Source organism: Populus euphratica, unplaced genomic scaffold (genome assembly GCF_000495115.2).
Source record: "Populus euphratica unplaced genomic scaffold, PopEup_1.0 scaffold478.1, whole genome shotgun sequence".
Taxonomy (NCBI): Eukaryota; Viridiplantae; Streptophyta; class Magnoliopsida; order Malpighiales; family Salicaceae; genus Populus; species Populus euphratica.
This window is the reverse complement of record NW_011500352.1, coordinates 149,550-165,812: the sequence shown is the minus strand read 5'-3', so window position 1 is coordinate 165,812 and position 16,263 is coordinate 149,550. Positions and strand designations below refer to the sequence as shown.

The window sequence follows — 16,263 nt, the reverse complement described above, 5'->3', positions numbered from 1 at the left end:
ACCACATACTCTAAGAATAGATATCCTAATCTCTCGAGCAATTATGCAAATCAAGCCACGTTAGTTGTTTGGAAATTCTAATGCAAGAAAAGCATGCATCAAGCTAGTGGTTTTCTCTATTTTAATTTTTTGTGACTATGCGGCCGACACAATTACAAGTCTATGATTGAGTGCCAATAACCCGAGCGTTGCTCGTCCTCTTATATATGTTGTTCTTCATATAAAGATTTATTCTCTCTAAGAAAATTGCATATTTCATTTGATAGAAGTTTACATTAATGATTTAAGATTAAAGTTCTGAAAGAGATAGTTAGTAAAGTGTTCCTTATAATACAACATTCTAATGCTAATGAACCATGTAATTAAAACAATGTTATTTATAAACTTGCCAAACCCAACTAATCAATTTGATAACCAATTCACAGCTTGGCAAGTACTATCATATTTTAAATTAAATTGAATGAGAGTTAAAATCTGATTTAATTTGTAAAAAATTTCAAACAATAACCATTTATTTAAAAAAAAAATCCTTGAAATAACATTATTTTGAATCCATCCAGTTGCTGCCCACTGCTGGAAGGTCTTGTAGACTTGGATGCTGCTTTATGCCTTTGCACCGCTATCAAGGCTAAACTTCTCAACATCAATCTTATTATACCCATTGCTCTTGAGCTCCTTGTTGACTGTGGCAAGACCCCACCTGAAGGGTTCAAGTGTCCTTCCTAATTAATTAGGTACTGCCTAGCTTCAATCTTCAGAATTCTTCTATATATAAATGATTTTTTGTATTGATTTTGACTAGATGTTCAGTTAATTAGAAAAATATTAATTCATAGTTTGTCTTCTGTGTTCGATGATTGCAGGTTGTGCTGCAACTCACAGAGTATACATGTGTGGGCTTGAAAGCATAATTAAAGAATAACTGCACGAGGGATCTTCAAATGGCTAGAATGAAGCATTTTTATATAGGATATCTTGTGTTTTGTTCTCCTAGAGAATTTTCTTCTGTTCTTCTTTCCCTTTTATAGAGAATATATTGCGTGTTAATTTGTTTTACTTCTTGTTTACCTATTATGGCTATACTTTGTCAAGGGCCAGGGGTTGATGTTCTTCGTGTACCCACTACTTGAAATTAATATTATAAAAATTTGTTTCCATGTTATTATGGACTTGAAGCCCACCGCAAAGCATAAGACACAAATGAAGTTAGCGTCCATAGACTCCATGCTGGCCTGTGTGTTTTAAACGTACGATTCTCATTTGAAATGAAGTTCATGGTTTTGGAACCTAGAAGTTTTAAGCCTAACAAGATCGTTCCCTGTGATCTATAACTTATATCTTTTTTGAACTCAAAATTAATGATAAAGAACAAAATTAAATGAAAGAGATCCAAACAGAAAAGGTTTTAACGTTCGTATAAAAATATATTTATTTTGATGCTTGAAATTTATAATACACACACACATATATATATATAGTCAGTTGTTCAATATTTTTTCAATTCAAGTTTGACAAAAAAAATTCATTTTTGTTATTTTTAAATATTTAATTTTTTTTTTAAAAAAAAGATCACCAGAATCTAATAATAAAAAAAGAAACTCGATGATTTCATTGATTTCAACCATTAAATGGTCGATTGTGGTTTGGAAGGGTTCTATTTTATAAGGAGAGTTTCATTTTTTTTTAAAATTTTAAAATGGCCTAAAACTAGATCTAAACTCAAAAAGAATTTTGATTTTGAATTGATTTTGGATTTTTAAGTAGTTTTTTTAAAGTCATTTTATGGGTTTGTAAAGATATTTGTGCTATTTTCTAATTGTTTTGGTCAAAACTTGGTTTTTGAATAAAAAAAAATATATATTCTGTTTTTCAACCACCACAATAGCTGAAATCTTAGGAATTCCACACGACACATTATCTGAAATATTTTTTTCAAAAAATAACGAGACGGGTGACAAGGCGTCCTTTGTGATTATATTTTTTTAAAAAGGCCTCTTGCAGGCCCACATATGGGCCTTTTTTTAATGGGATAGACCCAGCAGCGCCTAACCTTTTACTTTTTTTTTTGTAATTTTTTCTTTTGTAAAAAAATCATGTATTTTTAATAATTTTTAAAATTATATTTCAATTAATATCTATTCTTTCTTCTTCTTCTTTTTTTTGTATTTATCCTTTTTTAAATAGTATTTTTTTTATGAGTTTAATTTTTGAAGCATTTATTCTAATTCATGTATATTTTTTATATAAAAAATACATTGAAAAAATCAACATATTTAATTTTTTTCTAAAAATAAACCAATAGCAGATGATAGATCAAATAGTTATTACTCACCGATAAAGGCCGAAGTAATGACCAACCTCAAATAGAGTTGATACACCCAAACTAATCACCATATATGAATGCATTACCTCACATGTACTATTCTACATCGGCGGGTGAGGACTCGGGGAATAGCTTTATATGACCACACTCATCTTGACAAGTAATATACATTTTAGGGCCATGCATAACTGCTATTAACAAATTTATAAGGCCTATCGGCCAAGGTAGACTGGTAATTTTGATGAGGTCATCAAGCTCTTTAAAGAGGATGGATTGTAATATCTCACATCGACAGGTGAGAAGGACTTGGAGTAGGGCATTATATTAACTTGCTCACCTTAACTTGTAAAATGTTTTAAAGTCATGCATAGTTGTTAAGAACAAATTTGTAAGGCCTGTAAGTCAAAGTAGATAATATCTTGCTAGTTAGGTGGAGTGTTACATCTTAAAACTCTCAGCTCATATTTATAAATTGATTTAGGCATAGAAGAATTCTCATCTTTTTCAAAGAATTTATTTTTCAAGTGTTAAATTGTCCAAATCTAATTCCTTATGTCTTTTTATTCTTGGTAACTTCAAAAAGATTAATGTTTTTTAAAATCATTATTCTTATCACTTTATTAATTACTTAATGTTTGATTTGATAACATGTGATGAGCACATTTGTGCATATATGCTTTTAAATGAGCACATTTGTGCATATATGCTTTTAAATGAGCACATTTGTGCATATATGCTTTTAAATGAGCACATTTGTGCATATATGCTTTTAAATGAGCACATTTGTGCATATATGCTTTTAAATGAGCACATTTGTGCATATATGCTTTTAATTTTGACTATCCATGAGTAATTGTTTTTATTAAAAAAATTAATTCTTTTGAAGAAGTTACAATGTAACTTAAAATATTAATTAGTTTAATAGTATAATTATGAAATTGCTCTTAAAAAAAACCTATTGAACTAGATATCAAGGGTAAAGTGATCTTTTTACTATATTATAATTATCTTTAACATATTGTATGAAGTTATATTTGTCATTTTTTTGCATAGTAAAGTTACTACTCTAACCCTAGAATAAAAAATAGAATGCCTTTCACTTATGGATTTTTTGATCATTTTACATCAATTTTATTTTAAATTTGGAGGTTACTCAATAATATATATTAAATATTATTAAAAATACAATCCCGTGTAGAGCCGTTCATCCACCAAATACCACCTTTCATAAAGGCTTTTGGAAGATCTCAGCACCCTTTGCTCGGTAGGTGTAGACTAGAGCGTCTCTGGTTTAAAGTCGATGATATTTTTTTTGTATTTTTTTTCATTAGTTTTCTTCTCTCACTCTCCCTTTCTCTCCTCTTTGAATTTAGCATCAGTCCCTTCAAAATTTCAGATCATCCATTTTTTTTTTTCAATTCACATTTGATCTTTGTCCTTTTGATTTTTTTTAATAAGCTATAAAATTATAAATATTTTTAAATTTCATAACTCTTTGATTTTTTTTAATTTATCAAATTTGATACTTATTATTTTATATACTATTTATTTTATTTGGAATTATTTTTTAATTTTTTTCTATTAAACTTTATCTCTATTCTTTTTGTTACTATTTTTTTTGCTTTTGCAAGTTTTTTTATTAATATTTTTTTTTCATGATTTCATCATTCAGAATTAAATTATTTGAGAATTAACCTTCTTAATTGAATCTAGAACCAGTATTTCATGGGTTGCAAGTTTTAGAGATTAGAAAAAATTTAGGATATTCGCCAGAGTTTGATTATTTTTTTCTCGTTTATTAAGTTGATGTTTTTTTTTTAATTTTTAGTTTTGATTTATTATTTTTTATTATTTACCTTCTATTGGATTAGTTTTAGGTTAATGATGGTTCACTTAAAAAAAAATTAATAGATTTGAACTTTATTCTTCAAACTTTTTCCCCTAATTTTTTTATGAGATTATCTCAATTTTATGCTCTTGGTCATGGGATTTTCGAGTTCACCTAATTTAATATGTTTTTTTAAAATTATTTTTATTTTTATATTTATAATTTCATTATTTAATATTGAATTGTTTGATAATCCGAATAGGTTTAAGTCTGGTTTTCTTTACTTTTTTTTGTTTTTTTATTAGTGTATTTATTATTATTGTATTTTTTATTTAATTATTTAAATTAACAATTAAACTAATAACTCAAGTGTTGGATTTTTTTATAATTTTTTTTTACTTTGATAAAAATTTACCCGGCCCTTTACAGATCATGGGTAATAAATCTTGCAAGAAAGAAAGTACTGGAACATAAATGATCTCCTAGGAGACAAGGATTATGGATGAAAGTTACGCTACACGATATTCGATGTCAATAAAATCTGAGACTTGAATTATTGGTTTAATCCCTCTATTTTGGCATTTACTACGCAGCAGCTATCTAAATGCCAAAAGGAAAAATACATATGATTGTGTTCAGCTATCTAAAATCTTATGATGTTACCTAAAGTTAATACTATATATGGATAGTGCTTGGTTTACTGGAAAAAGGCTAGAAAAGGGGGGCAAATTTTACAAGGTTTCAAATTTGGTACATTTATTATTACATGTTATTGATCAAATGATTCAACCACACTATTCCACTTTTCAGATCGGTTTTAATTACATTGCAGAAAAGGTCTGCAGAAATTCCTTCTCAATCAAACAATTAACAAGATGTGAATATATAATGCATGCATCCAATTTCAATTCGTTTGGAATTGAAGTTTTATCATGGAGTTCAAACTAAGCTTTGAATATCATGCAGGATGGGATAATGGCGTGGGCACTTACAACTATATTATATCATTTTATATATATAAAAAAAAAAGTCATTTCACTTTAGATAGCCTTTCCAACTCTGTGCACAAGTACATTGCATATATGGATAAAAGAGACCGAAAACGATATGACATCAATGAGCATAATTGTTACTTGTGCTTATTTACGCGGTAGAGTAATATTAATTTTATTTTAAAATATAAAAAAATATTAAGAGTATGTAAAAAATATTTTAATAATTTTATTAAACCTAAAAATTTATTTATTTTTTTGTCAGATTCAAGTAATATGGATTTGATAACCATGCTAGACCTAAAATATTGATTCAAATATCTTCAATTTAAATAATAAAACAATATCAAAATGTCCTCTATGATTATATAAAATTATAAACAAATAGCGTGAAATGATAAAAATACTGAAATATCCCCACAACTAGAGTTTTAATATTTTCAACTAAAAAGCAAAATGATAATTTAATTTTATATGAAAAAGAAACATTAGCCTCATCTCATGCATTTAGAGCTTGAAAAATCTATGGTGTAATAATATACTTGCCCAGGGTTGTCAAACCCTAGCGGCTTGGGTCTAGCACCCAAGTAAGTTGGATTAAGTATGTTTGTCAAACTCAAGTAAACATGGGTCAAACATAGCTTTTTCACTTTAAAAATAATAAAATAATACCAAACTATCAAAATGCCCTCATAATTATAGAAAATTACACAAAAAACAGTATGAAAGAACAAAAATATTCACATATAGAAAGCTTATTTTTTGTATTTTCTAAGGCTAAAGATGCATTTTAACTATTTAACAATTTCTAAAAGGTCAAAAAAACCCATGGACAACAAGTTTTAATTTTGTTGACATTAGAGATAGAATAATATTTTCACCATGCAAATAAACATGAAATTACCATACCCCGTTTAAACGTTTAATAACCAATAAGCCCATGAAAAATACTAAAATACCCTTATAATCAAAGCTTTAATTTTTTCAACCAAAAAGTAAAATAATAATTTAACTTTATGTGAAAAGATAACATTAGTCTAATTTCAAGCCTTCAAAGCTTAGAAAATTCATCATTCAAGTCTATAATGGATAGTGTTTTAGTTCACAGTACACTTGTATAAGTCTGTCAGACCCAAGCAGTTCGATTGTGGTAACTATGCCAGACCCAACGTGCTTGGATATAACAAATATGCTTGATTTAACAAATAACAAACAAAAATGATAATTGTGCACTTTAGTTAGCAGAAGAGAGAAAAAAAATACAAACAATTGACCACTGATTAGTACTTAAAAGTGCATTTTTATCATGGTTTTATATCATTATTTTGCACTTGAAGTATCAATGACTCCTTAACTAAAACATGTTTTATAATAATATATCTAATAATATAAGATACCTTTAATTTGTGGTAAATGTTCATTTTAAATGCAGGCCTATCACATAAATGAAAGGATTGATTGATGACTTTAAGAATTTAAATTGCAAGGGTAAAGAGATGACCAAAATTAGAAAAGAGATGTCGGTGCAATCCAAACCGAAACACTGTTCGGTAATTGGATCATATCTGGAGCTATAGATCTCAGATTTATGTCTACTTTATATGGATGGAAAGGTAAGACATAGACCTATAACTTTCATATGGAGCCCAAGATCTAAAAAGGCCATTATCAAGTCCAAATTGTAGCAACAACAAAGAAGCCCGAATCTGTCTTCCAGCCCGAGCACTGTTCGGTATTTCAAGATCTAAAAAGGTCATTTTCAAGTCTAAATTGTTGCAACAACAAAGAAGCCCGAATCTGTCCTCCAGCCCGAGCACTGTTCAGTATTTTGGTCATATCTAAAGTTCTAGAAGTCCAAATGAGCTGATTTGTTTACACAAAAAAGCTGAGACAATTGCCTACAACTTGCATGTTTTCGAGTGGCTCCAATTTTGACATTATCAATGACGTTTTGGGCAGACAAGAGAAGAAAGCTGAGACAATTGTCTACAACTTTCATGTTTGCAACTGGCTCCAATTTTGACGTTATCAATGACGTTTTGGGCAGACAAGAGAAGATAAGGATTGTCACCAAGTTAAGAGATGGCCACCCACTCATCAATTAGTCATCAAATCAATAGTTCCCAATTTTGGCCTATAAAAGGAGGCATTTGCCATGTATTTAGGTATCTTGGTCTCCAGATCAAGATCATACTCTTCTTTTCTTTCTTTGTATTTTTTGTAATGTTTATGCTTTGCTTTCATTAATATCAAGTTTATGCCTTTCATTTCCTTACCTTTACTTAGTTAACTTTTATGTTCTTATTTTGTTTATCTATTTTGCTTTCTTTCATTATGTCTAGCTAAGTTAGTTATGTCAAGGTGAAAAGGTTACACTAATGGTGTAGGCTTTCATTTCCTTTCCTTTACTGAGTTAACTCTTATCTTATTTATGTTCTTATTTTGTTTATTTATTTTTCTTTCTTTTATTATGTCTAGCTAAGTTTATTATGTCAGGGTAAAAAGGTTACACTAATGGTGTAAAAATAAGTATAGTGTAAACTCAATATGAACTTTAATGTTTGATACTAACATGTTTTGTATTTGTTATCTTATTCACTCTTTAATACTTTGCTTGTTAAATGACTAATCTTGATTTATATTGTATAACACTTGGTACAACAAATGCTTGGCACTTTCATAGCGCATACTGTATGGTATAACCGACACCTGAGCTATGAAAGGAACTTGATTTGTTGTTAACATAAGTTATAATCATGAATGCTTGACGAGATTTACAAGTATTAGCATTAATTGAATAAGATGACTAATGTAATCATGTTAACAATCTATAATCTGATTGGAACCTCCTTTGTGTGTGGTTTCCAATTGACTAATAAGAGTTTATACTATACTTGTTTGACATACCATTAGTGAATCCTCTAACCTTGACATTTATTGTTATCGTTGTTAAATCTTTACGTTAATATTCCATCTCAAAGTTTTTATCTTCTTCTTCTTCTTTTTCTTTATTATTATTATTATTATTATTATTATTATTAGTATTACTACTACTACTATTATTAGTACTATTATTGTTGTTGTTGTTGTTGTTGTATTATTGTTATTTATAATTTGTACAATTAATCTCCCTGTGATTCGTCATTACAAGTCTATCATAGTGCCAAAAATCCGAGTGTGGCTTGTCTTCTTATGTAGTTCTTCATATAAAGATATTTTCTCTTTAAGAAAATTACATTTTTCATCTGATAGGTGTCTACAATTATGATTCAAGATATTCTAATATTAATAAACGATATTCTAATATTAATAAACTAAAACTAGTGTTATTAATTTTTATTTAACTCAATGATTTATTGAATCTTGAGTCATATCAAGATTTGATCTAAATCTTCAAATTAAATTAAATAAAAATTAATCTAAGTTATATAAAGTTTAGATAAATCTCGATGAAAATCAGCTAAACCAAACAAAATATGAAAAATTATGATCGGTTGGATAGTCTTGTTTGATATTGATTTAATTTTTTTAAATAAAAGATAAAAGTTACAGTCTGCAGGGTTTCAAATTTGGTACCTTCACCTTAATAAATTATGTAAACACCACTTTATCATTTCTAGTTTTATAATTTTAGTGTTGGCAAACATACTTATATTATAATGCTTTCGATCCAGTTGTTTGATCAATGTTCCAGTACTTAAACCAGTACATAGTAATTCAATAGTTTGATTAGATCTATGTTCGAATAACATTGTTAATTAAAGAGTTCTTATCAAAAGTTAACACTTAATCAAAAAAAAAAAAATCCAATCCCACTACTACTTAAATAAAATATAAGCTCCGAAACAAAACAAAACAAAATGTAAATACATCTTGCAAACAACCAGTTTCAACTCCTCTGGAATTGAAATAAGCTTTGAATATCATGCAGCTTGGAGATAATGATGGCGGCACTTATAACTATCGTATCATTTCATCATAGTGGTCTGAAAAGGAAAAAAAAAGGGGTACCATTGTACTATATATATATCCTTTACAATGCGGGTCCTCTGCATGCGCACAAATGCATATTGCAGATGTGAAACTGAAAACGATATGACTTTTCTGAGGTTGTGAAGCTCAAAAGTTTACTGAAGAAAGTAATTGAATTATCCTAAAGAGGACCATAGGAGGAGCATGAAAAAAGAATTGAAGAATAAAAGGACGCAAGAATAATCTTTCGAGCACTTATCCAAACGAAGCCACGCTTGTTGTTTGGGAACTCTAAAGCAAGAAAAGCATAACCAGACTAGTGGTTTTCTCTATTTTAACTGTGTCTGTGAGCCTGTGTGCGACGCCATTGGATTCATTAGACAGATAGATCAATTTACAAGTCTATCATGGAGTGCCAAAAATCCGAGTGTGGCTTGTCCTCTTATGTAGTTCTTCGTATAAAGATCTTAATTTCTCTCTCTAAGGAAATTACATGTTTCATTTGATATATAGGCGTGTGCAGTTATGATTTAAGATCTAAGTTTTGAAAGAGATCACTAGTAAATTGATCCTTGCACTACAACATTCTGATGTATTGATTAGAACTAATAACTTGGTTCGGCTAGCTGGATAGTTCAATACAGTTGAAATGTACGTAATTACACCAATGCCAATATATTTGCCCCAAAATCTAATTTGATTTATGATAATGAAATTAATTGAATAAGTCAATCAATGATGACGAAAGTCACAGCAAAATATTGGACTGAAAATATGAGCAAGAATTTTATACCGTTATCATGTCTATAAGAAGGCTACGTACATGCTTGGCTTGAGCTTCATATTCACTGAGAACTCAGTAAAGTAAGTCGCCACGATGGCTAAGTTTGCTTTGGCCAATCTCTTGATCCTTCTTGTGAACTCGGGCACTTTGCTTACTTCACTTGCTTATACCGACTGCACTTACCCGCCCCCACCACACTATCCTCCAATGTTACCACCAGTATACATACCACCTCCACCACCACAACACTATCCTCCAAAGTTGCCACCAGTACACATACCACCACCACCACCACCACCACCACAACACTATCCTCCAACGTTACCACCGGTACACATACCACCACCACCACCACCACCACAACACTATCTTCCAACGTTACCACCTGTACACATACCATCACCACCACCACCTCTTTCACCACCAAAGCCTCCAGCGATACCAGAACCACCGATCGTGAAGCCACCACCACCTGAAACACCATGCCCTCCTCATCCATCACCACCAGAGCTATGCCCACCACCACCTCCAAAGCAAGAGACTTGCCCCATTAACACTCTCAAGTTAGGTGCATGTGTGGATGTATTAGGTGGACTAGTCCACATTGGTATTGGCAGGAGTGCCAAGAATGAATGCTGCCCAGTGCTTGAAGGTCTTGTAGACTTGGATGCTGCTTCATGTCTTTGCACCGTCATCAAGGCTAAACTTCTCAACATCAACCTTATTATACCCATTGCTCTTGAGGTCCTAGCTGACTGTGGCAAGACGCCACCTCCTGGGTTCAAGTGTCCTGCCTAATTAATCAGGTTCTAGCTAACTTCAATCTTCAGACTTTTGCTATATATAAATAAATTTGTGTTGGTTTTGACAAGATATTCAATAAAATTCATAGTTTGTGCTCTGTGTTTGATGATTGCAGGTTGTGCTGTAACTTACAGAGAATCCATGAGTGATGACAAGATATTCAATAAAATTCATAGTTTGTGCTCTGTGTTTGATGATTGCAGGTTGTGCTGTAACTTTCAGAGAATCCATGAGTGAGCTTGAAAGCATAATTAAAGAATAACTGCACTAGGGATCTTCACGTGTCCAACTGCACGAGGATTCTTCAAGTGGCTAGAATGAAGCAGTTTTCTATAGGATATCTTGTGTTTTGCTCTCCTAGAGAATTTTCTTCTGTTCCTTTTTTCCCTTTTCAAGAGAATATATTGTGTTAATTTGTTTTACTCATTGTGTTTCAAAAGTGCTTTGTTATGGGCTTGGTTTATATATATGCGTTTTCATACATAACTCGTGTTCCAATACTTTTATAAGGAAGAAATATTTAGAATATAAATTTCTTTTAGGAGACAGGGATTGTGGATGAAAGTTAAGCTCCATGACATGGATTGGTTTAAAAGATTATAATGTTTTTTTTTTCTCTTGATCCATGCTTGATTTGAAATTTTTACTCGATTAACGTCGACCAAGGCCATCTCTCTCTCTCTCTCTCTCGAGCAAATTCTTGTGATGGTCTAAAGTAATACAAATGGGGGGACTGCTTGGTTCACCGGAAAAAGCTAGAAATGGAAGAGGAGAAGGAAATTATACTGGCATCGAATGGGCTCTTTTGCATGTATTTTATGTGCTCAACGAAAATTTCTTCGAATTACATGACAAAACTAAACCCTAATTTCACCACACTTAATACTCTTATAAATAAGGAAGGCCACGGTTACTGTGGAGCTACAGATGTTGGTGAGGGACATTTTAGCAGGTTTATGTAGGCGAATCTATTTAATATACAGTAATTAGTAAATGAATATTACTAATACGATATTACCAATATCTTAGCAAAGCTAATGCTGATTTATGTATATTTTAAGGAACACATATATACCTCTTTATCTCTTCTATCTTGGTAAAATCATAGCTATAGCTCAAAGCTATGCTTAATCCATCCCCACTATCACATACTTTAAATAAAAATAAAAATAAAAAAAGTTTTAAATGGGCTTAAAATCGTGTTAGGCCTACAAAATTAAGGCCAAGCCAAAAATTTAGAGTATTGCCAACCCAACCCACTGAGTCAGCTGTTTCCCCTCTTCTTGAGCAAGAAGTTAAGGCAGAGCTAGAAAGAGTATAAAAACAGCAAAAAAGTCGAAGCTTTCTTCAGCTCTTCAAAATCACTCGCGTCATAAGACACAGCACATTCCTCTAAATCACTCGCAGTTTACAGGTAATTAGCTCTATCCTTCAATTCTTAATGCTATTTGTGTCTTCTTCTCTTGATTCCATGAACCGGGTCTTCAAGATTCATACTTTTTATAATCGTTTTTTTGTTGTTGTGTTTGATTGTGTTTTTTATTGAAAATTAATCATGGGTTTTAGTCTTTAAGTGTTCTTAAGTTAGTTTTGTAGTTGTTTACATAGATCTGTTTGTGTTTTGGGGTTATTGTTACAGTGGTAAAGCATAAAGGTGTTTGCTTTTTTGTTTTTCTGATCTTATTTCTTGGTCGAGGGTTTTAGTTGGTAATACTAGTTCTTATAGGTGATATTTCATGGGTTTGATGTGATTTGTAGGTGGATTCTGAATTGTAGCCTGGGTTAGTGTCTTTACATGGACTTTTTGGAGATTGAATGTTTTCTGTTGAAAGTGGAATTTCGAAAGAGAAAACGCATTGTTGATTGTGTAGTATAGAGACATAAAAATTGAGAAAACAGATTTTGAATTTAGTTTGGCAACTTTACTAGGAATCGTTGATTGAATATTGGAGATGAAATAGAACAATTACGGAACTACCTTTCTATATTTGCTAGAGATGAGTGATGTTTGGATTTTTATTGTAATATGATTTTTTATATGTCCTTTATAATACCTTTGACAGGTATAATGGAGTTGAACAATGGTATGAAAACATATTTTGGAATATGGATTTTTGTTACATTATTGTTCTTAACTATTTAATTTAGCATATTAACTTTTTAATTTAGAGTTTTCAATGTCTTTTTTATGTTGTTTTGGATGGTCAACATCGTAAATGAAGGGTTAACATTGCTTTCAATTACAGTTTTAAGGTTTTATTTTCATAAATTCATTCCTCCTTTATGTATACATGACTTCTTGAGTTATTATATACTTTCTAGTTATCGACATTTTCAGCTTCTTTTGGGAACTTTAGGGTTTGGCACAATCCTTGCATCTTTGACTTTTCTGGTTAATCAATTTTTTTTTCCTTAAAAAAATAAAGAATTTACTGTATGGTCAATTTGCAAAATGCATCTCCTGCGTTTTGCCATTTCAATTTATGGAAATTTCCACAACCTTTTGACTTAGTTTTGGTTCTTGAAGCTTCATTATTTCTGAAACATTTTTCCTCTCCTGAGCTGATCATGCTTCTTGCATAACTAGCCATGCTGTACTCAGTTGCTCTAATTTCTGTTTTCTCTAATGTGTTGTGTGCTTTCATTTTTCTGCATGTAACTAATCTTCTGTGCGAGTGTCTGACTCTCTTACTGTGGATTCCCCAACCCTGCTTTCTGGCCTTTCCTATTTATTTGATTGCAAGGGTAAAAAATATTTTTGTTCTGTTTGTTGCTTGATCTTATTAAGTTCTCCTTTCAGTGTAACAAAAAATGTCTAGGAGATATGATAGCCGCACAACAATCTTCTCCCCTGAAGGACGCCTGTATCAAGTTGAGTATGCTATGGAGGCCATTGGAAATGCTGGTTCTGCAATAGGAATATTATCCAAAGATGGGGTTGTCTTGGTTGGAGAAAAGAAGGTTACATCCAAGCTATTGCAAACGTCAACTTCCACTGAGATGCAAACCTCAACTTCCACTGAGAAGATGTACAAGATTGATGATCATGTTGCTTGTGCTGTGGCTGGAATTATGTCTGATGCCAACATCCTCATCAACACTGCCAGGATCCAAGCACAACGCTACACCTTTGCATACCAAGAGCCAATGCCTGTAGAGCAACTAGTTCAATCCCTTTGTGATACTAAGCAAGGATACACACAGTTTGGAGGTCTTCGTCCCTTTGGTGTGTCGTTTCTGTTTGCAGGATGGGACAAAAATTATGGCTTCCAACTTTACATGAGCGATCCTAGTGGAAATTATTCTGGTTGGAAAGCTGGAGCAATTGGTGCAAACAACCAGGCTGCACAATCCATGCTAAAGCAGGATTACAAGGATGAAATCACAAGGGAAGAAGCTGTCCAGCTTGCTTTGAAGGTGCTCAGCAAAACCATGGATAGTACAAGCCTTACTTCAGAGAAGCTCGAACTGGCTGAGGTCTTCCTTTCTCCTTCTGGGAATGTGAAATACCAAGTCTGCTCACCCGATGTTCTAAGCAAGCTGTTGGTGAAGTTTGGAGTTACCCAACCTGCTGCTGAGACTTCCTGATTCAAGCTCTCTCGCATCTCGTTTCAGTATATCATTGCTTCAGAGCAATTCATGCTTGAATTATCTCTGTTCTCAGAATGCTTCATGCAAATGAGACTTCCAAGACCATGTGCTTGATTAGAATTACAGTTCTATCAGATACTTTTGTTGGTTAACTAAATTTACCTTTAAACTTTTATCATGTTTTGTGTTGAAATTATTACATTCACACTGCTGGTTTTGTGATTTTAGCGCTAAAATATGCACTTCTAAGTGAATTTTAGACTCATCGTGAAGTATATTGACGTGGGCTGACCAGGTAACCTCTGAGTTGATCTCATAACTCAACTTTAACTGGGTTAGACCTAGAATCTGGTTAGACAACTCGGTTATATCATCCAGTACATGACCAAAGAAGCCGAGCCGAGCCGCAAGCCTACGGCTCAAGGAGGCAAGAGAATATCTCCATTACAAACAATAAGTGAGGGAACATGCAATCGACCGGGGCTAAATGACTGCCATATTTCCCTCTTATTATTGTAGGAGACAAATCTGACCTTAGTTTCCTGCACAACACTGCTCTGCCGGGATTCTATTTTTTTTAATTTTGCTGTTAAATCTGAAAATATATTCATTTTAAATATCTCTATTTTTTGTTTATTTTAGTCAAAATAATATTTTTAAATGGAATTATAATTTTGGTTTAAAAAATATATTTTATGATTGTTAAAGTAAATTACTAAAAAATATCAAAATAGTATGTTGGTATTTTATTTAATTAAAAACTAAAAAAGAATAAAACTATGTTCAAAATCTATTTTAATATTTTAATAATAAAAAATTAATTGTACTCGAGTTTTCATGAAGAATTTATTATTAATATTATTATTTTCAGATTAGATACATAATAATTGAAAAAATATTTATTAAAATTTAAATAAAAATTTATAATAGTATTTAAGAACTAAAGAGTAAATAAATCTAGTAAAAAAAAATTTATAATGTAAAAAAAAAAAACCAAAGCAAAAGAAAAATAAATTCAACAATAGACCCGGCTCGCTAACTTATCTCTGTTTTTTTAAAAAAAAAAAAAAATTAAGGGAGGGATATCATTCATCCATCCTTTATTTTCTTTTAACAAAAAAATATGATAAGCAATAAGTTATCTATCAGAATTTCAAAAAAAAAAAAAGAAAACCCATCGCTAAAATCTCAAATCTCTTACTTATCACATAGCGTTGATCAACTACGACACTTAATTATTATGAAATGATTTAAAAAAATAATATTAAGATGCTTCATTATATATATAAATAGTAAAGCACCATACTAAATGGTAGAGTGTTTAGGTAATATTTCTACTACAATTATGAAGCATAAGCTTGTCTTCTCTGGAACTTTAGTTTCTGCTTTCTTATTGAAGGCTGAGGGCCAGCTATAAGACCATGTTGACCCTTAGGTTTGTGTTTCGCTATATCTTGCAGGCTGCCCTGCTTAGCCTGTCTTTCCCTCCACATTGGACATATGGCAGCTACGATCTCTAAAGAAACCTACCTGTGCTAAGATTCTAGCACCGGCCAATTACAGATGTTTCTGTTAAGATTAATAGATTCTAAGCCGAAAAGATTTTTGTCAAGTAAAAGACAATTGGCTGCTCTCCTAAATGACAGAGAGATTCTTAATCTAGCTCATCCATCAAACAAGAACTGAAATGCCAATTCCCTCATGCAAAGACAGCCAACTTCCTTGATTTGATTAGTATTGCTTGTGATAAATTGCTTTGAGTTTATCACCATTGTCTGTCAAATTGATCCATGTGATGATAAAAGCCAAGAAACTCACATGGACGACATTGAGATAATGGTAATTAGCAGAAGACAACATAATGGGGGTAATTAACAAGATAATCCTGAAATAATGGTGATCACAAAGGTAACTTAGTTCTTGCAAACTTCTCTCTTGGCTGCTCCGTCACGGTTTCCCCTTATATATT

General features: G+C 31.6%; 1 protein-coding gene and 1 long non-coding RNA gene across 3 annotated transcripts; both read left to right on the top strand.

Moving 5' to 3' along the window:
- The first annotated feature begins 565 nt into the window (after positions 1 to 565).
- LOC105113964 (uncharacterized) lies at positions 566 to 11,127 on the top strand. Of its 2 annotated transcripts, XR_840050.1 has the most exons (3): positions 566 to 734; positions 864 to 941; positions 10,985 to 11,127. It is a non-coding gene; the product is annotated as an uncharacterized LOC105113964 (long non-coding RNA). The 2 variants fall into 2 exon arrangements; XR_840049.1 differs by lacking the exon at positions 10,985 to 11,127 and having other exon boundaries at positions 864 to 1,162.
- An 867-nt stretch (positions 11,128 to 11,994) lies between these two features.
- LOC105113963 (proteasome subunit alpha type-4-like) lies at positions 11,995 to 14,516 on the top strand. The gene is made up of 2 exons (XM_011010336.1): positions 11,995 to 12,117; positions 13,504 to 14,516. The coding sequence occupies exon 2, from the start codon at positions 13,515 to 13,517 to the stop codon at positions 14,289 to 14,291; it is 777 nt and encodes a 258-aa protein (XP_011008638.1). The 5' UTR covers positions 11,995 to 12,117; positions 13,504 to 13,514; the 3' UTR covers positions 14,292 to 14,516.
- The last annotated feature ends 1,747 nt before the right edge of the window (positions 14,517 to 16,263 follow it).